This window comes from Corylus avellana, chromosome 6 (assembly GCF_965113065.1).
Source record: "Corylus avellana chromosome 6, dhCorAvel1.hap1.2, whole genome shotgun sequence".
Lineage (NCBI taxonomy): Eukaryota > Viridiplantae > Streptophyta > Magnoliopsida > Fagales > Betulaceae > Corylus > Corylus avellana.
Genome location: NC_142495.1, coordinates 24232425 through 24256149, shown reverse-complemented (window position 1 = coordinate 24256149; position 23725 = coordinate 24232425). Strand labels below are relative to the sequence as shown.

Here is a 23725-nt window from a genome sequence, read left to right as displayed (position 1 = left end):
TTTTAATAATTTTTTAAACTTTAATAACGTGTCAATTTTTAACACGTCACCAAAGGGTGACGTATCAAACTTGACACGTTACTAAACTATAGTAACATGTCAAACTTGACATGTTACTAAATTTCCATCAGTAATTTCCAATTTGTTAACCTGTTACATTTCTTGTTAATAACACGTCACTAACCGTTAGTGACGTGTTTTGTAGTGTCTTATATATATATATATATATAAATTACTTGCATGTATGTAATATTAATTTTTTTACTGATACGTAATATTAATGTGATTAAAATCATGTCTTAATATTATTTGCAAATATGTAAAGTATAATAACATGAGAAAAGCTCTATAGAATCTCGTACGATTCCGCCCACAAGCGTATAATATAAGCAAGTAAAAACATATGAACATTATTAGTTCAAATGCATGTATGGCACGTGTTTGTCGTGGTTTTTGTTATAAGTAAACAAAGTTTAGCAAAAAAATAATAAATAATAAATAAATAAATAAAAGACAAAAAGAAGAAACACAAGAAAAGAGAACAAAGCAAAGAATAAACGGCCGGCAAAGGTCTTTGGTGGCTTATTACGATTCTTTTCTGGCCAATATCTCATCTTTGTTTCGTCATCTGATTACAACCACATTATAAATTCATACGTTGGTCAGAAAAATACAAAAAAGCTAGGCCTTCAAAGAGGCCGACCATGGAAAATTCTTGTTGTCATTATTTGTTTTATAAAAGAAAAAGATAATATATATTAATTAAAACAGGCATACGATACGATAGAGGTCAATTGTGACCATTTTTCTTGTTAGTGAACATAGTAATACCTAATCTCGAAAAGCTTCAGAGAAATGGCCTAAATGATACAAATTACATTCACTTTTTCGAGTCCGATTGAATCATAACTTGATCCAATCCCAACAAAATATCAATAAAAATCAAAATAATTTACACTAATCATACGGAAAATCTCAAATAATTCTATATAAAAAGTAACTGTTGTAGTGATCGATCATTATTTTTTTGAAGGCAAACATATATATTATAGAAGGTTCAATTTGGAGCTTGACATGTGGAATCTAAATATTTTTCTTTTCCACAACGTTAAAGAAAATGAGAGAGAGAGAGAGAGAGAGAGAGCTTGATTACAGTAAAAAAGAAAACAAGATTTTTCATTATGTTCTGAACTAATCACTACTTATTGTCTATTGACATTTATTTTCTTTAAAATTATCACGTCTCCCTTATCAACCATTTTTTTCTGCTGGATATATTTAATTAAGTGTGTGAAGATAAACCAGATTATTAGTCACTAATTTTAATTTAGTCTTTCCTGATTTTTTTTCTGATTTTATTTCATTATGGCTCTATTTGTCAAAGGAGTGGACCCGACCCAAAAAAAATCTCACACTATTCCTCTCAAAATCAACTCAAAAAAAATCTCACACTATTCCTCTCAAAATCAATAACTATACCTTTCAAAACGTGCTACAGTTTCAATCAACTTTATTTTTCAAGCTTTTTGCTAAACAAGCCTTATAGTTTTAAATAAGTTTCTCTATGAACTTCCGATTTGATTGATGTGATCAAAAGCGTGATAAGATTCTCGGAAAACTAGGATTTGAGATGAAAGTTGATTGAATGGCAATGAGGAATTCCATGTGGGACGCACTGCTGGGAAAATGAAGAAACAAAAATTGGAATCCACATGGCCATTAGGTATCGAAGATTGGTGCATGTTAACAGATTGCTCTAATATCAAAATGAAATGGAAAATTAAAGAAAAAAAAAGTGGAAGAAAGGAAGAAAATAGAGATAAATAATTTTCGAGTAGTTCGACGTTATATCTCCAGTGTCTACCATTAAGTAATTGTTCTAAAGACTACATTTCGCTTTTATTGCTTAATATTTATTGAAATTTTACAAATAATATAATAAAATCCATTAACACAAGATAAACAAATCCCTTAATATCACAAAGAGTTCTTATCTTTTATCATATATTCTAACACGTGTGTGTTTGGCTGCCATATATATATTAGTGGATGCCATGCATGGGAGAGAAGAACAAAATTAACCCTTTAGAACTGATCTTCTCTTTTCAGCAGTAGATTTAAGTAATAACTTTATATATCCAAAAGAAAATTGAAAGAAATGCTCAAAAGCCTGGCTCTAATTCAATCAAACTTTATTCTTTTGCATGTGCACGTGTAATTAATTATCTTACTATTATCTGGGTCAATGCCACGTGCACCCATTCCTGCTGACGCAAAATCTGTCCCCTCTCTGATCTTGTATGATTAGTTGCTAATCATATGTTATTATCAGGGGACCATGGTGGGCCATGCATGGCCCATTTATTGTGCAACTTGCACAATGCTGCCAATAGTCTTAATTTCTGCCAACTTTCGACATCTTTTGAATACTCTACCAAGCGAAAGAGAAACTGTAGAGCCTTAATTTCCTTGCAGTTTCTTAAACGAAAATTAAACCTGAAAATCAAATCTTCTCCAAAAATGGAATCTAAAATATCAACTTCTTTAAGGTCTCTTTCCCATTTTCTTTCTCTCCCACTAAGCAATTTATTTCTTTATTTTAAGTTTTATATATATATTCTCAGGAAAAGAAAGGGGAAGAAGAGCCTCAAATTGATTGCACCACCCACCAGTTGCATCATGTTGGGAATAAAGCCAAGTGTATCCCCACACCCCCACACACTTTGCTTTTCTCTCTATGCACGCATGAACTCTAGCTAGCTAGTTAGTCAACAACCCAAAATCTCGGGCATCTTATAATTTAAAAAAGTATAAGTTGAAAAAAAAAATGGTAGGAAAAAGAAAATGCGAGCCAAAAAAGTCGTTGTTCATATGCCTTTTTGGCAAGAAGAGAGAAAAAAACGAGGCTGAGAAAAGCAAGTCGGTCAAAGCACACTATTTCCTCCAAGTTTCCCACGCAAGCAAGAAATCCCAGTGATTCTGTTTACACGGAAGAATCCAATCACCTGTAAGAAGGGGGGCCGGGAAAGAAACATCCCACGTGCATTTTGGAGTCAATAGTTTGAATAGTTGACTCAAAAAAATAAAATAAAATAAAATAAAAATTACGTGTACTTATCCACTCAGATTTCTTCTATCTACGTGTTTTGACTTTGAATCAACTTTTTTGATTGTGTAAAATATCATATGGACACGGTTGGAGATTCTAGACTCCAAGAGGCAAGAGTGGTTGGCATATTCAGCAAAGACAAAAGTACTCAACCTTACGATCGACAGCTTATCAGTCAGTAAGCTGTAGGCCTACCTATTCTACCATTAAATCAGAATGGATGTTAGTGTCAAACATTGCCCTCTTGCAACCGTCTTCATTGATTTTTTTTGTCATGTACAATAGCTGCCCGCATGTGACATCCAGGCGTTTCGACGAACTCATTATCGTATTGATCTCCTGTAATTAAAGATCTCTTTTCTTACTTTTGTTCACTCTATTTTGGCCAGGAATATGTGAAAGAAAGCTCTTTTATTTGAGTAGAGGGCATGTATCTGGAACCCTCTTTCCTAATAGGAGTAGTGATCGAAGCTCCTCTCTTACTCCCTTATTATTATTATTATTTCTTGTCCTCTCTCCTCTTTTGGCCAGAAATAATAAAAAAATCCAAACCCGCAAAGATTAGTCCAGCATTTAATTTGACATATTAATTATTAAAACAATCACCATGAATCATGTGGTGGAAAACCAAGAAGTAATACTCACTATGAGTTGAGTGATGAATGCATTACATATAAGATTAAATTTCTTAAAATTATTAGTAAGAAATTTTACCAATACCTTAATAATTGTAAGTATTAAATACATATTTTTTTCCTATAATTTACCACTTATATCAAAATGCTCATTCCGTCTATTTGTCGTCAAAACAAACTAACCCAACCAAATTATTTTTGTCCTGTGTACAAAAAGCCATGCATGATTTTCATGAAGTCAAATGCTTCTGACTCTTCACGATATTAGTAAGATCAGTTAATTGTTTACCATTTCACAAAGTTTGAAAGATCCCTAGTAGTTCTTTTTCCACATCCAAATGGAGAATGGCAGATATCAGATACGCATTCATTTGGTTTTATACAAAGAATAGGAAGATTTAACAGAAAAGCAAAGATCAAAGTGCATCCATCAAACCTGTTGTTTATCCCAATTGCAACATCCTACATTAATTATAAGATAGCCAAAAAAAACCAGGTACCTAACACACAGTATACACCTAAAAGTGTCAAAAGAACACAAGTTAGGAACATCTAGTAGCGGTCAAAGGACGATGGGCGCGCAGCCCTGTCGGGGCGCTCATAAGGAGCCGGCCTGTTCCTGTAACTTCTTCCCTCATTCCGAGCTGGTCCTCCTCCACTTCCATACCTATCACTGCCCCCACGTGAGCCACCATCTCTATCATACCCTTTGTCTTTGCCATAACCATTCTGAGGGTAACGATCTGAGCCTCCATACCTATCGCTTCCAAAACGATCCCCACCAACAGGGTACCTGCATGGTTTACAAATAAGTCAAGCCACACATAACAAGACCCATCACGTTGACATTTGAAATAAAATGGCAATTGTCCCATTAATAATGTTTCACCATTACAATATCCAAAATTATGAATGGCCACCATGACCATAATAAAGACCGACCAAAATGCTTAAAGCACTTATTTTTGTTACTCTGGTTACTGTTATAGCAATAATCTTATACGTGTCAGATACCTGTCACCAACATGGCGATGATCACGGCTCCCATATTTGTCCTCTCTGCTGTCAAAACGATCTCTATCTCCATAGCGACCTCCATCGTAACGATCATCTATGTAGCGATCCCCACGGCCACCACCCCCTCCAAACCTAGAACGTGAAGAAAATGAGCCTCCACCCCCACCACGGTCACCAGCCGCTAAAGGGCAGTCCCGGGCCCAATGCCCTGGGCGCCCACACTTGAAACAGTCATCTTGCCCAGCAGACCTATCTCCTCCTCCATAGCTTCCCCTTCCACCAGATGAATAGCCTCCTCCCCTATAACCATGGTCTACATCTTCTCCTCCCATTTTTGGTTGGGCCTTGTTCACTGAGATTACCCGATCCCCAAACTCCCGTCCATGCATCTCCCGGATTGCATCTTCCATTCCCCGACGATCTGCATATGTAATGAACCCAAATCCACGTGGACGGCCTGTATCTCTTTCCATCATGATCTACATAAACACCAGAGTAAACGAGCTCACACCAAGCAAAAGCATAACTGCAACTAGTAACAATCAATAGCATAAAGCAACACAAAATAGTTAGCAATTATTGAAGAAACACTGAATAGGAAACAAGCCAAACAGGACCTAACGGACACTGGCTTGAACTAAGAATGCCTTCTTTTAAGAAAGGCTGATGAAGAACTACTCACTCCAAAAGAGAACTTGCACTTAAAAAATATTTACAGAAAGAAATGGAACTTCATAAACCCTCAAACTAAAAAAGGGGGGGGGGGGGGGCGGGCGGGCGGGTTAGATAAGAAGTCAACAAGAATCTCTTTCCATCGAGTGCCCAACTCGAATAGGAGGAATAACTCCATTAAACAGATGGTAATTAATGGTCTCTTCAAATCAGTTTGAGATAAAAGAACACATTGTGTAGTTCTACGATAGCTTGTCTACCGAACAACACAACTGGAGGCCTAGGTTGGATGGTCTTACTTTTGATTCCATTGGGGGGGGTTGAAGCCATCTAGTTAAAGAGATCCTTTGAGGAAGAAGAGGTGTTGAAAGCCCTGAATAGTGATCCTTTGAGGTTTTTTTAGTAGTTCCTATGGCTTGAGACAAGGAGACCCTTTGTCCCCACTACTGTTCGTTATTGTTATGGAGGTGTTAAGCAAAATGATTTATGCAATTGTGAACAAGAGTCTCTTATCAAGCTTTTTGGTGAGTTCTAGGCATGATGGTGCTTTCAACATTTTCCACCTTTTTTTTGCGGACCATACGTTGATTTTTTGGAAAAATCCACTTTACCCCCCTGAAGTTTCAGATGTTTTTCAATTTAAACCTCAAAGTTTAAAAATTGGCAATGTAACCCCCTAATATTTCAAAAATTTTCAATTTAAACCTTCCATAACTAATTTCCATCAAATTGGACAAAAATCTATGAAATTACGTAATTACCCTTAGGCTTTTTTTTTTTTTTAATCTCCGTCCAATTTAACGGAAATTAGTAACAGAAGGTTTAAATTGAAAAATTTTGAAATATTAGGGGGGTACATTGCCAATTTTTAAACTTTGAGGTTCAAATTGAAAAACCCCTGAAACTTCAGAAGGGTAAAGTGGATTTTCCCCTTGATTTTTTGTGGGGCAAATCTAGATCATCGCAACTTACGTTACTTGTTCTTATGCTTTGAAGCGGTTTCATGTTTGAGTATTAATCTAACTAAATTAGAGTTCGTCCCCCAATTGGCAATGTCAATAATGTTGAAGGTCTAGCTAGTATCCTATGAAATATCTAGGCCTTCCGCTAGGAACTTCATTTAAAGCCAAATCTATATGGGATGGCATTATTGAGAAGATATAACGTCATTTGGTTGGATGGAAGTGAATGTATTTGTCAAAGGGTGGGAGGGTAACCTTGATTAAAAGTATTTTATCTAATCTGCCTACTTCATGTCTCTTTTTCCTTTTTTCCCTCCCGGTTGGTGTTGCCAACCACATAGAGAAGTTGCAACGAGATTTTTGAAGGCTGGCATCGATGAAGAGTTCAAATTCCATTTGGTTAGCTAATCTAAAGTTTGTTCTTCGATCTCAGGAGGGTTGGAGGTCCACAATTTACTTTTGTTCAACCGAGCTCTTTGTGAAGTGGCTGGCGTTATGCTCATGAAAGAGAAGCCTTGTGGAAGATGGTTGTGGATTCTAAATATGGCAGTGCAAGGGGCAGGTATTGTTCTAATGAGGTTCATGGGTCATCTAAGGTGGGGGGATGCAAGAATATTAGGAGGGGCTAGAGGGAGTTCTCTAGTCTAGATTTTAGGTCGGTGGCGGCTCTAAAATTAGATTTTGACATGATGTATAGTGTGGGGATTGGGCCCTCAAGGCAACTTTTCCAAGCTTATTAGGTTTGGCTCGTTGTAAGTATGCTTCTATGGCAAACCATTTGGTACTTTCTAGCGACCGTCATCAATAGAATGTTAAGTTTCTAAGATTAACTCATGATTGGGAAGTAGATCTCTTTACCTCATTCTTTAATTCTTTGTACTCCCTCATATTGAGACGGGGTGACGAGACAAGCTTTGTTGGGTTCTTTCCAAGAAAGGGTTGTTTGATGTTAGATCATACTACAATGTCCTTGCTCCCCATGATAGCACTCATTTCCCTTGGACAAGTATTTGGCGAAATAAGGCTTCTTTGAGAGTGTGTTCTTTGCTTGGTTGGCTGCCTTGGAGAAGATTCTAACTATGCATAATCTTAAAAAGTGGCATGTCATTATAGTTGATTGGTATTGTATGTGTAAGAAAAGTGGGGAGTTAGTGGACCGCCTTTTACTCCATTGTGAGATGGCTAATGCCCATTGGAATACATTTTCAGCATTGTCGAGTAGGCTTGGGTTATACTTAGTCGAGTAGTAGACCTTTTTGCCAGCTGGAATGTGAAATTTGGTAGGCTTCCAGAATGTCGCAGTGAAAGATGATTTTGTCGTGCCTTATGTAGTGCCTTTAAACAAAAAGAAATTATCGGTGTTTTGAAGACCGTGAATGGACAATGGTGGAACTAAAGAATTTTTTCTTCAAGACTCTTCATCTCTGAACAACTACCTTAGACTTAAATATTTCTAGCTTTCATATTTTTCTTGAATTTTTTTTCTTTATCTAGCTAGGTGTTTCTCTTGTATACTTCATGTATACTCGGGTTGTGTCTTTTTCATTTTTTTAATAAATTTTGTTTACCTATCAAAAAGAAAAAAGCACTCCATCAGTTAACTCAAAGTTTTGAGCCAATGATAACAATTAAGGAGTATGATAATTTCTATGAAATGGTTTTTCTATAAAGGAAATTGAATTGCTGGAACTTAAAAGGCAATTTGTAGGAACTATTAACACCAATTCTCAAAGAGAAAAGGGCATTAAGACAGGCATATACAGCAAGGTCATTAACTCACCAGCCCCATACACTGAGGTCATGTAAGTTGGTGACTAAGTTATAGGTCCATTACTTACAAGCTGCCATAAAAAAAAAAAATAGAAGACTGTAAAAACAGTATTCCATCTGACCTAATATGTTGATATGACTCCTAACCCCAGTAGAAAAGAATATTTGGCTTAGAACATAGTTATTGGTAAACCATCAAGAAGCAATTCAATATATTATGAGACAATGTGGAATGAAATGCAAATATTTTTCAGAGATCCAGCACACAGGAAAACCAAATTTTAGAAGTTATCTTTGCAGAGAATTCATCAACCAACAATAAAGGAAATAAAGAAGTTAAGTCAAAGCATAAGATCAGCATACAAGTTAGACAAGAAATAATATTAAGCTCAAAACTAAATCAGATAACTTACTTTCTCATTGCCATTATGGATAAGGCAATGCAATGTGTTTCAGATTGCAAAGAATTCTTAAAAAAACCAGAGGAATCTGCCAGATGGTAGTGTCTGTCATCTGACGATATATGTGATACTGACCTCAAATTGCCCAGTCTCAGATACTAGTTGCAGTACAAACTGGTATCCCTCTTAACCCAGCAAACAGTCAAAAAATGCATGTAATCACTCTAAATCCCACTAAATCTGGCCAATGGTGACAGCATACTAACAGATATGATTATCTTCCAATCAAGACGTCATTAATTTCAACAACAAATATCTAAAGATGAAAGCATTGCAGGCCCTCATCTATCAGTCAAAATCAATCTCTCCCAGATCCAAACATATGGTGGACATCAGGCAGCAATAATCTTCATAACAAGACATTTCTTGCAACTATGAATCTTTCCAAAATCCAGCATAAACAATATATACAATCAGAATATAAGCAATCAGACATTGTCTTCATTTTGGAGACTATGTCCAAACTTATTCATAATGTGCTGCCTTCATCAGATCAACCAGAAAAGCAAAATGATTGCAAGAATCAGGCAGATACACTGTCAAAAGATGACGGTTACTAAGAACCTCTTCCAACTGACAAAATGGTGGAACAAATCTAAACCTATAAAACAGAGCCTAGGCATCCAAGCTACCACTAATACGAAAAACTTTCAATCGGCATACCAACGGCTGATACGTACTCGATCTCTGTGCCCTTGGGTAGAATATTGTCAAAGAATGGAGTAAATAGATGAAACAATCTGTGAATATACCAGCTGTGAGTACCCAGAGTCCAGATTTGAACAGATTCAGCAGCTCAGTCAGCCAAAAAAAATGCACTTCGCAAACTCTTGTTTTTGTTAATGTTCTGGTCTTCAAACAAGAACTAGCGGGCTTGTTCAGATAATGGAGTCAGTAATCCAGTCATTACTACCAAGTTATGAAGAATCGATATTTATTCTAGATGACAATACAGATTCAGGCATCTGAGCAATCCATCCAATATGAGTAAACATGAAAAAAAATGTATATGTTAAGTCAACTGAAAGGATAATCTGAAGTTTCCCAAGTACAAAAACGTAAACGAGATCGCAAAAACTGAGATTTACAGTTCAAGGACTCTTCAAGAGAACCATAAAACTTAAACTGGCTTAGACAGTAAAGACAAAGGTATGATCCATCCACCCAATTCAAGCCATGCTCAAAGAGCAGCGATGAAGTTACCCACTAAAAACAGAGACACTGATTTTATGGAACAGCAAACATATACGGAAGTTCAAACTGATCCAACAGAACCTCAAAGAACAAGGGTCAAAAGCAGGAACCTTGGACACCACGAGCTGCACTAGCAGATATCATTCCCACCCAAACGCAGTTACTACCTCAGACAAAATGCAGCATTGTGTATTATGAAACTAAATTTGATTGCAGACTTCCGTACCATTGTAGATGCGACCTCAATCAAATTACAATTAAAATCGAATACATCTCTAGTTCGAAAGCAGACTGGCCAGCCAGAAAACACTCTCTAAAAGGAAGGGCCCTATGTTGTAAAGGTGGCAGAAGAGAATTTTCTTTTCCGCCATAGTTGCGTAAGACTCAGAAGCAAAGAAGATTCAAGGCTTAGCTAACAGGTGAATCTCTGATACAGAATTTAAACTGATGCGGATCACCATTGTTTCAAATCCATAGAAGAAAATAAGGACACACTTTCCAGTAGAAAAACTCTTTTTCTCATAAAACCTTAGATATTCAAGATTTAGACATACTAGTGTAAAAGTTGGGAAAGCCAATTAATAAACAAGGTGCATCGCCTTTCATTACGCCAAAATAAAAAGTCCTTCAAGCGAATGAATGAAGATACCACTTGATCAAACTACAACCATTTTATGACCCCAGTTCGTCACCCTTAAAATTCAGAAAGAATCTCTGTAAGCTCTGCAACTGTACTTCTCAAACTTTGCCACATCATGTGATTTGTCTGCCAGTACATTCACCAATATATCCATTCCAAATTTATGAGATTGTCTTATGGATCCCAACCGTATATCCAAAAATCATCTTTCATTTGAATTCTTCCTGGCTTGAAAATTTAAAAATAACAATCTGATTAATCTAATCACAAAAAATGATATTCAGGTTCAGCAACTTGAATGCAACCACTCTGACCAAAACCCCTCTAAAAAGATCCATCTACAAGATCTCAGAAGATTGTGACCGTCATTCCCAAAAAACAAAAAAAAAAAAGAAGAAAGAAACAATGAGGAAATTAATATTATGAAGAGAAAGAAGAATGAATGAAAATTACTTACTAAAACGAACAACAACAGAAACATTAAAAACCATAGATAACTGCAATAAATTTGTGGGAATTTGGGGCACAGGCATATGATTTATATTTCAAAGAAAAATAAAACATTTCCTAAACTAATCTCTCGGGTCATCCATCTTAAAAGGGGAAGGTGTGCCCAATAGTTCCAAAGGAATTTGATTTCTGGTACTCATAAATCTGTAATGCCAATCAAATTTTTAACTTGAACTTCAAACAAAAACCATTACTTGCAAAATCAAATGCTAATAAAGACATGAAAAACAACCGCAACTTAAAAAACTATTAAATAGTTTTACTTGCATTCTCTCTTGACATATGTTTAAACTACTAGTAACTAGTCACGTGGTTTATTTTTAAAATTTTGCAAGTGATGAGCTCAACTGTATTTCTTCTTGACGTGCATAATCCAAAAAGACTAATGTCTTAAACTATCTAAAACAGAAGCAAAATCAAGCAAGCATATGTGCAATTGCATGCTTCACTGGACAAGACCAATTCAAAGGCAACGAGGGGACACAGAGACATGCAATGGCTGAATGCATCTGAGCTAATCTGAAAACCCACATAAAAGAAACAGATCCCACTCTTCACAGGCCAAAACATGTTTCGTGATTGTAATGCAACTTCAATCAACCTAAATCCGGCAATAGAGAAAAACACAGACCACCATGTTTTACAAGTGACCTAAAAAAAAGCTTTTCACGAGCAAATAACATATACGCTACAACGAGACTACAAGGAGCAATAATGCAAAGAAATCAACGAAATTTCAACTTCCCCTCTTTCTTCTTTTCCAATAAAACGACTGGGCCACAATTGCATACCAAATTGAAATTCATAATCCTATCATTTTCGCTTTCCATTTATTTTCTCAGCAACCAAACAGAAAAGAAGAACAAATCACGAACAGAAATCAAGAGAAAACAGTACCTGGCATTCGACAATTTTGCCGAATCGGTCGAAAGCATGGTGAAGCTGTCGCTCCGTGACGTTCCACGACAAACCTCCAACAAATATACGGTTCTCTTCCTTCCCAGTCATATCAATCTCTCTCACGCACCGGAAAAAAGTTTCTGAAAGAAGAACGTAAATTCGACGAACATTCAACAGTGAGTGACGAGAAACGAAAACCCTAAGTCCTGATTGCTTCCTTCCGAGGAATTGAAAATAAAAATTAGAAGCCGAAAGGGATTGGTGCTCACCTCAGTCTTGGTGACTGTGTGTCGTACAGGTCGACGAGTCGCTCGGTACCGAAATGAATCGTGTATTTTAGTAGAATGATTTGGCAGCTTCGACTATTTTAGGGGGTTTTGAACGAAACCCTAGACTCTAGACGATACAGGAGCGTGGATCGGGGTACGCTGTTTAGCCAGTTTAGGTTGTACCTTTGGAATTTTAAATTAATTAGATTTAGCCCCCTTTTGATTTGTTCTATTACAAAAATAAATAGTATTACCAGAAATAGGAAAAGTTGGAATAAAATAATTATTCAAATTTTTTACACATATTTCATAATTAGAATTAAATTAAAATTACTAAAAATTTAATATAATTTCTAATTTTTTTCAAAACTCAAATTAAAAAAATAAAAATAGTTGAAGGTGTGGGTGGTTACCGCAAGATTTTCTCTTTTTTTAAAAAAAAAAAATTGGAGAGAAAATTAAAAAATAATTTTTTTTGAAAAACCTTATATAGTTATTCCTCTAAATTTTTAGAGGAATATGTGTAAGGAATTGGTTATCCTATAAGAATAACTATTCATAAGAATAAGAACCTACCAAACAAAAGAATTACTATTTCATAAAAATAACCATTTAATTTTAATGGTCTATTCCACAAATAAAACGAGCCTTTAGTGGTATTAAAGTACAATCATTTTGAAGAGAGCTGCAAGAATTGTAAAGAGGGATTGTCCTTCGGGACATCCGATAAAATTGAAACAATACAGAGGAGATTAACATGGCCCCTACGCAAGGATGACATGCATAAATCGAGAAATGGTCCAAATTTTTACTTACTAAAAAACAAAATTGTAGAAAGGAAAAATTACTACTTCAATGTCAATGTTTCCCTCAAATTATGATTGAGTCAATATTCTCCTCAAACTACTAAAATTTGTCACACTTGTTAAGAATTGGGAACCTATTCATCCAAAAAACAAAAAAATTGAAAAAGTACACTCTTTAAATTATCATTTCATTATCAATGTTTCCATCAAATTATTATTGAGTCAATATTCCCCTCAAGCTACTAAAATTTGTCAATGTCTCTCCCAATAACAAAAATACCTTTCATAAATTTAAAAAATTTTAAAAAATAAAAATAAAAAAAAAACTTCAAATTATATTAAAATAAAACCATATAGTTAAAAAATAAATAAATGAAGAGAAAAACACCAAATGGGTCGAATAGGTCGTGTTGGGTTAGGTCAAATAGGTTCAACAGGTCACATTTGAATCCAAATGGGTGAGGGTGAGCCATCCGCCAACCCAAATTGCCAACCTTAGCTCATGCATAAACTTATGTTTCATATGCTTATCCACTAACCAAAGACAATAATCAATGACTGGCCACTGGTGAATGAGTTGATGGTGGATGAAATAGTGTAGCTTGGTTGTGCCGCCGAAGACACGAAAGTATGTGTTTTTTGCTTCTTGTAGTGAAAGAAGAAGAAAGGACGAAATTGGAGAAGACGGTAAGGTTGGAGGCAGCACATACATAGTAGATGTGACTCATGTGAGTGTTTTGGCCCTTTTGGGAGTAGTGGATAATTTTGTCTTTTGACACGACCAAGATGACAGCATAAACAGGCATGTGTCACGTGACAGGCCAGTTAAACACTTTTCATCCATATTTAACACCCAAATCTGACTCGGGGGCAAACTCGTAACAAACTGGAAGTTCAGGAAAACAAGTGGCAGAATCAACCCTTCACTGTTTTGTTCAATTAAAACAATATTAAAAGTTTAGAACATAAATAGAGTTTTTCTTTTCTTTTCATTTTTGGGCTTCAAGTAGAGGCTCCTGAATATAAATAAATAGGTCCTCTATAAACTTTAGCATGGCTCCGGGGCAACATTTCCTCTTGCACAGTATCCGACGAAGTATATCATTGACTGCATTGCACAACAAATGAAATATAGACGTCAACTAAAAGGACAATCTATAAAACTTCAAGCTTAACATAAAATATGTGATTCTCAAGCCAAAACCCAAGTTTCTAAGAATTGACCATAGCGATTAATGTATTCAAAATTGAGCAATTACAAAGACTAAACTCATCACTACAAATATGAGTTATTAAAGACTAATATGGCATTGTTCAAGAAATAATGAAAATGATTAGATAACTAAGAGTGCTATAAATCAAAGAAAATCCACCAGAAGTAAAACTCCATACATTTTTTAATCATTTCAGTTCCATAACACATTAACTTCACAATATTAATTAACGAATACATAATTCCAAACACTAGGCAGCAACAAAAAAAAAACGTTCAAAAACGTCACGTCAACTTGTTTGTTTCATAAGTAGGAGAAGAATTGAAACCCATTTCAAAGCAGAAAGAGCATAGAAAAGTTGGTAACCACAGAATGTCAGCATGCTCCAACAATGTATTACCCAACACTGCCGCAAAATGAACAAACAAAAACAAGTTCCAACAATCCTTCTTGGGGCACCATAAAAAGAAACAGCTCATATGTCTTACCTAACTAGGAATTCCTACTTCGACCTTGAAGGATTTCCTTTTTGCGTCGCTGATAATATTTTTGTTGCATTTGAGACATGCCACTTGTATCTGTCAGCATAATTCTTTCTTCCTCTTTCACTTGTTCCAATCGAAGCTTTTCTTGCTTAATGCGCATTCCTTCTTGCATAAGGCGAAGCATCTCTTTCTCTTGAAGGTTGAAATCACCCAACAGATCCTCTTGCCTAAAAAGGTTGAAATTTAAGTACATAGTTCAAGATATTATATAGCTACAGTAACAACACATTATGCTAAGGCATGAATATGGTTGAAGCCGTCCACCCATTCTATAGTGATGAAAATATCAAGTTTGGGCTATATACTTTTTCCCTTTACACAAGGTAATAACCATATTAGCAACCCTAGTATGGCATAGTTGCTGACTTCCTAATGCCCAGATGATCGGATGCCTTTCAGTTAGTGTAGAAAGGACAGTTAGAAAGTAAACCTTAAGTAAAAGCACCGTAGGTACAATACACAGTGAAAGTGCCAAAAACTGAGGAACACACAGAATTTAAGGGACTAACGGTTTTTTTTTTTCCTTTATAACAGGGAAACTACATTTACACTGTTCTTTTTTTTTTTTTTTTTTTTTTTTGACATGCATTTACACTGTTCTAACTACCACCCTATTTGCAATATCCCCCAATGTTTAAATTTGCAATGTCCCTCCAACCTACAATTGAGATTGCAATGTCCTCCTTCCGAAAAAAACTTAAAAACAAAAGACAACAAATTGAGAAAAAGGGAGGTTTTTTTTTTTTTTTTTTTTTTTTTTTTGGAGAGAAGAGAGAAGGGGGGTGGGGGGTGGTGGTGGAATAGGCAAAAATTCAGGGGAAAAAAACAGGAGCAAATAAATTGAGAAAAAGGGTTTAAAAAAAATCTTGAATTTTTTCAAATTTATTTTTCCTGGTTTTCTTTTATCTCAGGGCCTTTTTTTTTTTTTTTTTTTTTTGGTTATTTTGGGAACAGAAGGGGCATTACAACCTCAATGATAAATTGGAGGTGATATTGCAAAAATTGAAACATTGGGAGACATTGCAAACAAAGTGGTAGTTAGAGAGGGGTAAATGTAGTTTCCCCTTTGATAATTAAACTAGTTCTCACAACTAACCAGAAAATCATTTAAAAAAATAAGGTAACCATAATCTAAAACCTTGCATGAGAGATTTCAAAGAAAAGCATTCATTCAACTAAGGAAAGCTCAATTCTCTTTCTTCATAACAGCATAGTCAAGTAATTGGAAGTACCCCTGTAACAAATAAGCAGAACAATTTGGCTCAAGCATACTACAAACCGAATTAGAAAATCAGGGAAGTTGGAGCATTCAGATTGGATAAGTATGGCACTACTGCATCGCTAAAGGCATACTGAATGGTTGTTAGGCCTCTTAGGCAACAAGGAATGATGCAAGATTAGATATTTTACAACTTGAATTCTGAAAGTTACATACAAAATTTTTAAATACAGAGAGCACCAGGAAAATAATAGCAACAAAGAAGCCAATAAATGTATGCTTAGACTATATACAACCACTACAAGTTACAAAAATAATATTACAATGCACACCAATTACATGAAGCTCTTTAGAAACTTCAAATTCAAACTTTTCTGTCACAGAAAATACTACTGGGAACTCTACTATCCCTAAAGCTACTTATTTTCTAGAGCATGCACATGTTATATTTTACATACACCCCTTCAGATCCTTTCGTGGCAAGCCGAATTACCTTATGGCTGTGGGTAGTCCTGCTTGACTTTAACAACAGAAGAATCCACATATAATTTTGACCATGTGACAGTCCTTCAACCCAGTCATCCTCCTATGCAAGACAATAGATATAATTGCCAGCAAACAAACAGCAACAACCAAAACACTCATATTTCCCCTGGTCCAACTCTTCAAAATGAACTCTACAGGCACCTTACCAGCAAGACTACCCATTGAATTATTCAACTTCATAATCTCAACTGCATTCAGAATACCATCGAATGCATAATGATCTCTTACTCGAAGGCCCTACGCTAACACTTAAAGCCACTGAACATACACATTGAAACACAGCAAACCAAACGAAATACTAGCAATATCACAAAAATGCAACCCAACAAGATACTTAAACCCAGCCATCACCGGAAATACGCATGTAATATTGACATCAGGAATTGAAGCATTCCTACTACTAATCACTCGGGCTGTATTATACCTATTATCAGGCGGAACCTCACAGCTCGCCCTGCCCATCATCTCCCACACGAAACACATAGATGTAAAAAATGCATAACTCATCACAAAGCCCACCAATCACTGTCACTAGAGGTCCAAAATTCACCTTCAAAACTTAAACATAAAATCACTTTTTTGATTATTCAGAAGGGTTTCCTCTTAATCTTCCAAAACCCACCTCCAGAATCAAGCACCCATCTCAAGAAACCTCGCAGCAGCTCAAAACCAACCTCAGGATCACAAGCTAAACACATTGAAGAAGCAAAACCTATAAACCAAAGTCAACCGAGTTGACCAAAACACAACCCCAAAATCATTACCACATTATCTCCAAAACCCATGACCAAAATAAATTTTATATATATATATATATGTGTGTGTGTGCCAAAACCTCAGAAAGTCAGCTCCAATGGCCTTCAGACAGAAATCAGAAAGCCCAAATTCTTCTCTTTTTAAAGAAAAACAGAAGAAACCCAAATGCGGGATAGAGGAGAAATGGGGGAAATCTCACCCTAAAAATCTTCAGTGGCGAACAAAAGATGCACATATACATATATCTAGACATCAATATGTGTAAATCAAAGGAATGAGATGAGAGATTGAAAAAATGTAAGTTAAAGAAAGAGAGCTCATGAGAGAGAAATGAACTTGGAGCTAGTCTTCGTCCCCTTGGAGATGGAGAAATGAACCTTCTCACGGGTGAGAAGGCTTCTGGTGAAGTACATGGCTGAGTGAAGTCAGTGCACAGGAGAGAGAGAGAGAGCAAGAGAGAAGGAATATAAAATGGATGAAAAAAGAAATGAGAGGCGATAGCATAAGCTAGTTCAATTGGGGGGAGAGGGAGGGGGGTTTAAGGGTCTAAAGTATTCTAGCTAGCACAATGTGAATGCACTAACGTTCACCATTACAATATCCAAAATTATTCCCCAAAAAGTGAATGGCCACCATGATCATAAAAAGGACCGCCCAAAATGCTTAAAGTACTTATTTTTGTAACTGTTGTTGTTAATTTAATAATAATCTTAAACGTCAAATACCTGTCACCAACATGGAGATGATCACGACTCCCGTAGTTGTCCTCTATGTTGTCAAAATGATCCCTATCTCCATCGTGACCACCATCATCATGATCATCTATGTAGCGATCCCCGCGGCCACCACCCCCTCTAAACCTAGAATGTGAAGAAAATAAACCTCCACCCCCACCTCGATCACCACCTGCTAAGAAGCAGTCCCGGGCCCAATGCCCTGGGCGCCCACACTTGAAACAACCATCTTTCCCAGCAGACCTGTCTCCTCCCCCATAGCTTCCCCTTCCGCCAGACAAGTAGCCTCCTCCCCTATAGCCATGCTCTAAATCATCTCCACCTGTTAAGGGGCAGTCCCGAGCCCAATGCCCTAGGCGCCCACACTTGAAACAGCCATCTTTCCCAGTAGACTTATCTCCTCCCCCATAGCTTCCGTTTCTACCAGACGAGTAGCCTCCACCCCTATAGCCATGATCTAAATCTTCTCCACCTGCTAAGGGGCAGTCTCGGGCCCGATGCCCTGCATACCCACAATTGTAACAGTCAACTTGTGCAGTAGACCAATCTCCTCCTCCAGGTCTTCCCCTTCCACCAGATGAGTAGCCTCCTCCCCAATATCCATGCTCTAAATCTTCTCCTACCATTTTTTGTTGGGCCTTGTTCGCCTTGTTCACTGAGATGACCCGATCACCAAATTCCTGTCCATGCATCACCAGGATTGCATCTTCCATTCCTCGACGATTTGCAAATGTAATGAACCCAAATCCACGTGGACGGCCTGTATCTCTTTCCATCACGATCTACATAAACACCGGAGTAAAGGAGCTCATGTCAAGCAAAAGCATAACTGCAACTAGTACCAATCAATAGCATAAAGCAACACTAAAAAGTTGGCAATTACTGAATAAATTTTTTATTTTGATAAGTAATGTGAATTATATTAAAATCAGCGAAAGGCACCTGTGTACACACAGTATACAAGAAAGGCGCAACAAAACGCCAACCCAACACAAACAAAAGCCCCGTGGAACATCGAAACCCTAGACCCTTAATACTCAAAACCCACAATCGTATCCTCCTCATCAAGGGCAGAAAGGAAGGCCACAGTCTTTTCCTCTTGGCCCTTGGTGCTGAACCCCACCTTGGACTAATTACTGAATAAAAACTGAACAGGAAACATGCCAAACAGGACCTTATGGACACTATGGCTTGAACTAATTAAGAATGCCTTATTTTTAAGAAAGGCAGATGAAGAACTAGTTGGTTTAGATAAGTAAATAGTAACATCTCTTTCCAGCAAGATTTTACACAAGTATGACTACATAATCCAATGTGAACTCTTAGATGAGAAAAAAATATTATAAAAACTGAATGACTGACAGAATTTCCAGATGATGAATAATAAGCAGGAAAATCTACTGTGCATAAGCAAGCTCCACAAATCCAACACTAACGAGCATTTCAGGCAATCATCCTTTCAGTACTCCAGCAATTAACTCCTCAAAGTTTTGAGCCAATGATAACAATTAAGGAATATGATAATGTAAATGGAATGGTTTTTCTATAAAGGAAATCGATTTGCAAATAACCACTTCAAATATAACTGAAACTTTAAACAATATTAACTTTGCGAAAGGCAATATGTAGAACTATTAACACCACTTTTCAAAAAGAAAAGGACATTAGGGCACATACACATACAGTGAGGTCATTTACTCACCAGCCCCATACATTGAGGTCATGTAAGTTGGTGACTAAGCTAGAGGTCCATTACTTACAAGCTGGCAGAAAAACTAGAAGACTATAAAAACAGTATTGCATCTCAACAAATATGTTGATATCACTCATAACCCAAGTAGAAAAGAATATTTGGCTTAGCACACAATTATTGGTAAGCCATCAAGAAGCAATTCAATATATTATGAGACAATGTGGAATGAAATGCAAATCTATTTTCAGAGATCCGTGAAGCACACAGTAAAAACAAATTTTAGAAGTTATCTTAGCAGAGAATTCATCAACCAAAAATAATAGGAAATAAAGAAGTTAAGTCAAAGTATAAGATCAGCATATAAGTGAGACAATAAATAATACTAAGCTCAAAACTAAAGCAGATAACTTACTTTCACTTTGCCATTATGCACAGGCAATGCAATGTGTTTCACATAGCAAAGAATTCTTGAACAAAACAGAAGAATCTGTGATGCAAAAGGGGAAGAACAAAATATTGGTTTATGGGGTTATTAGTATTTAATTTTCAAGAGTCAAAAGTGTTTTTAAAATTCAATAAATGGGTGTCCCTAGATTATTTTAGGCAATTCAATAAATGGATATTGCCCTAGATTATGTTAGGTAAGTCAATAAATGGGTGTTAACCTAGGGTTTAGTTGTTGGTCTATTTATCTTAAGTACTCCAATGGAGGCAGATTTGATGGAATAGAAAAATTGAAGAATTGGTTCTTCTCTTTCCTTCTCTCCTCCCCCCACCCCTCTCTCTCTCTCTCTCTCTCTCTCTCTCTTTTTCCCAATCACTCTTCAAAAGAAGCATAAAACTTGAACTGGCTTAGACAGTACAGACAAAGGTATGATCCATCCATGCAATTCAAGCCATGCTCAAAGTACAGTGATGATATGTAACAGCAAAAATATATAGAATTTCAAACTGATCCAAACAGAACCTCAACGGAAAAAGAGTAAAAAGCAGGAACCTTGGACACCAGGAGCTGCACAAGCAGATAAGAGGATCTCATTCCAATTCAAAAGCAGTTACTACCACAGACAAACTGCAGCACTGTGTATCATGAAACTGAATTTGATACCAAACCTTAGGACCATTATAGATGCAACCTCAATCAAATTACAATATAAAATCAAATACATCCTAGTTGGAAAGCATATTGGCCAGCCAGGAAACACTTTTTAAAGGAAGGGGCCTATGTTGTAAAGGTGGCAGATGAAATTTTTTTTTTTTACCACCATAGCTGTGTAAGACTGAGAAGCAAAGAAGATTGAAGGCTTAGCTACTAGGCAAATCTCCGATATGGAAATCAAACTGACACAGATCACCATTGGTTCAAATCCATAAAAGAAAATAAGGACACGCCATCCAGTAGAAAGACGTTTTTCTCTTATAACCTTAGATATTCAAGTTTAGACTTACTAGTGTAAAAGTTGGGAGAGCCAATTAATAATTAAGGTGCATCCCCTTTCATTTGGATAAAACAAAAAGTCCTTCAAGCGAATGAGCTACCACTTGATCAAACTACAATCATTTTATGACTCCAGTTCTGTCACCCATAAAATCCAGAAAGAATTCCTGTAAGCTCTGCAACAGTACTTCTCAAACTTTGCCACATCATGTAATTTGTCTGCCAGTATATACACCAATATATCCATTCCAAATTTATGAGATTCTCTTATGGATCACAACCACCTTTCCAAAAACCATCTTCCATTTGAGTACTTCCTGGCTTTAAAATTTAACAATAACAACCTGATAAATCTAATCACAAAAATGATATTCAGGTTCAGCAACTTGAATGCAACCACTCTGACCAAAACACCTCCAAAAAGATCCATTTATGAGATCTCAAAAGATTTTTTTTTTTGATAAGTACATCTCAAAAGATTGTGACCATCATTCCCAAAAAAGCAAAAAGAAAGAAGCCAATGAGGAAATTAATATTATGAAGAAAAAGAAGAAAGGAAAATTATTTACTGAAAAGAACAACAATAACAGCAACATTGAAAACTATAGAGGACCTTTAATCACTTTGTGGGAATTTGAGGCACAGGCATACGATTTATATTTCACAGAAGAATAAAACCATTCCTAAACTACTCTCTAATCATCCATCTTAAAAGGGGAAGGGGTACCCAATAAGGAAGCTATTCACCAAAAATACAAAGATGAGTTGCACTAATAAAATCATTTCATACATCTATAGACAATTCAACTGACTGACCATGGTCAACTGGAAAAATGGATAACCCAAAAAGGGAGAATGGGGAGAGGGGAGCGAGTAACATACATGGAATTCAATCTCCTATATTCACAAATCTGTATTGCCTTTATAACAAGTTTGCTTTCAAAACTGACAAGCTTCAAAAAACATTAAGATTTGCAACTTCAGTTACAACACACACACGCAAAGAGCCTCATCAAAACTGTAACGAACCACACATGAAATTGAATGAGTAACCTATGTAAATATCATGCAATAGTTCCAGACGAAATTAATTTCCGGCACTCACAAATATGTAATGCCAATGGAATTTCTAACTTGAACTTAGAACAAAAACCTTTACTTGCAAAATCAAATGCTGATACAGCCATGAAAAACAACTGCAACTTCAAAAACTATTAAATAGTTTTACTTGTATTCTATCTTGACATATGTTTAAACTACTATTAACTATTCACGTGGTTTATTTTTAAAAATTTTGCAAGTGACGAACCCAACTGTATTTCTTCTTGACGTGCATAACCAACAAGACTAATGCCTTAAACTATCTAAAACAGAAGCAAAATCAAGCAAGCACATGTGCAATTGCATGCTTCACTGGACAATACCAATTCACAGGCAACGAGGGGACACATAGACATGCAAGGGCTTAATGCATCTGAGCTAATCTGAAAAGCCACATAAAAGAAACAGATCTCACTCTTCACAGGCCAAAGTGATTGTAATGCAACTTCAATTAACCTAAATCCCGCAATAGAGAAAAACACAAACCACTATGTTTTACAAGTGACCCAACAAAAAAAAAAAAAAGCTTTTCACGAACATATAAAAGGAGCAATAATGCAAAGAAATCATCGAAATTTCAACTTCCCCTCTTTCTTCTTCTCTAATAAAATTATTTGGCCACAATTGCACACCAAGCTGAAATTCAAAATCCTATATTTTCGCTTTCCTTCATTTTCGCAGCAACCAAACTGAAAACAAGAACAAATCGCGAAAAGAAATCAAGAGAAAATGGTACCTGACATTCGACAATTTTGCCGAATCGGCCGAAAGCATCGTGGAGCTGTCGCTCCGTGACGTTCCACGACAATCCTCCAACAAATATCCGGTTCGCTTCCTTCCCAGCCATCAATCTCTCTCACGCACCGAAAAAATTTGCTGAAAGAACAACGTAAATTCGAAGAAAATTCAACAGAGAGTGACGAGTAACATTAACCCTAAAGTCCTGTTTGCTTCCCAGGAAAGGAAATTGGAAGCCGAAAGGGAATGGTGCTCACCTCAGTCTTTGTGTGAGTGGGGAGCCTGTTTTTTAAATGAAAAATGCTAAACTTATATCATTGAATTTATCTCATTTCTATTTATGTTGTGCGTGGTAAAAGGACATTTCCTTCCTTAATTAATAAGGATTTGTAGGATTTGGTTTTGAAAATGTTTAGCCTGCACAAATAAGGAAAGAATTTGAAGTTTGGAAATTAAAAATTGATCTCGACAATTTTCACTCAATTTAATAAATGTTCATGTGATAAAATCTCCGCCATTTAATATAAAATTAATAGTTAAAATTTTAAAAAGTTATATATATAATTGATTATTGATATGACTTTTAAAATTACTATTAAATTTTGAATGAATCGTTATTAAATTTTAATTTAATTGTAATTTTAAAAGTCACGTCAACTTTAAAATAATAAGATATATATATAATTTTTAACATTACTCATTTGGTGAAATAGCCGAAGAATTGTAAGGTTTGACACAAGTTGCGAGAGATCATCGTGCTGTGTAAAGCTATTTCAATACCAAAGAGTGTTGTTTC

The 23725-nt window shown here is 36.1% G+C and overlaps 2 protein-coding genes and 1 non-coding gene across 5 annotated transcripts; 1 reads left to right on the top strand and 2 right to left on the bottom strand.

Annotated features, from left to right (window-relative positions):
* Positions 1–4083: 4083 nt before the first annotated feature.
* Positions 4084–12321, bottom strand: LOC132186356 (glycine-rich RNA-binding protein RZ1C). Of its 2 annotated transcripts, XM_059600288.1 has the most exons (4): positions 12140–12321; positions 11868–12010; positions 4759–5240; positions 4084–4537 (listed from the first exon to the last, which is right to left on the bottom strand). In XM_059600288.1, exons 2-4 carry the CDS (start codon positions 11976–11978, stop codon positions 4297–4299), a joined length of 834 nt encoding a protein of 277 aa, XP_059456271.1. In that variant the 5' UTR covers positions 11979–12010; positions 12140–12321; the 3' UTR covers positions 4084–4296. The 2 variants fall into 2 exon arrangements, with proteins under 2 accessions (XP_059456271.1, XP_059456272.1); XM_059600289.2 differs by lacking the exons at positions 11868–12010; positions 12140–12321 and adding an exon at positions 8579–10775.
* Positions 12322–12848: 527 nt separating this feature from the next.
* Positions 12849–12949, top strand: LOC132188868 (U6 spliceosomal RNA). Its single transcript, XR_009440929.1, has one exon. It is a non-coding gene; the product is annotated as a U6 spliceosomal RNA (small nuclear RNA).
* Positions 12950–13852: 903 nt separating this feature from the next.
* LOC132187196 (uncharacterized) lies at positions 13853–23263 on the bottom strand. Of its 2 annotated transcripts, XM_059601419.2 has the most exons (5): positions 23187–23263; positions 22928–23067; positions 17951–18741; positions 14648–14871; positions 13853–14053 (listed from the first exon to the last, which is right to left on the bottom strand). In XM_059601419.2, the coding sequence occupies exons 2-4, from the start codon at positions 23036–23038 to the stop codon at positions 14652–14654; spliced, it is 1122 nt and encodes a 373-aa protein (XP_059457402.2). In that variant the 5' UTR covers positions 23039–23067; positions 23187–23263; the 3' UTR covers positions 13853–14053; positions 14648–14651. The 2 variants fall into 2 exon arrangements, with proteins under 2 accessions (XP_059457402.2, XP_088373235.1); XM_088517109.1 differs by having other exon boundaries at positions 22928–23219.
* Between the last annotated feature and the right edge of the window lie 462 nt (positions 23264–23725).

Excerpts from the sequence above, each read along its gene's own strand:
- LOC132186356 (XM_059600288.1), bottom strand. The coding sequence starts at position 11,978 with ATGACTGGGAAGGAAGAGAACCGTATATTTGTTGGAGGTTTGTCGTGG. Across the intron at positions 5,241-11,867 it reads GCAAAATTGTCGAATGCCAG|ATCATGATGGAAAGAGATAC; the intron begins GTACTGTTTTCT and ends GTGTTTATGTAG. Across the intron at positions 4,538-4,758 it reads CATCGCCATGTTGGTGACAG|GTACCCTGTTGGTGGGGATC; the intron begins GTATCTGACACG and ends TAAACCATGCAG.
- LOC132187196 (XM_059601419.2), bottom strand. The coding sequence starts at position 23,038 with ATGGCTGGGAAGGAAGCGAACCGGATATTTGTTGGAGGATTGTCGTGG. Across the intron at positions 18,742-22,927 it reads GCAAAATTGTCGAATGTCAG|ATCGTGATGGAAAGAGATAC; the intron begins GTACCATTTTCT and ends GTGTTTATGTAG. Across the intron at positions 14,872-17,950 it reads CATCTCCATGTTGGTGACAG|GCAAGAGGATCTGTTGGGTG; the intron begins GTATTTGACGTT and ends CAACCTTTTTAG.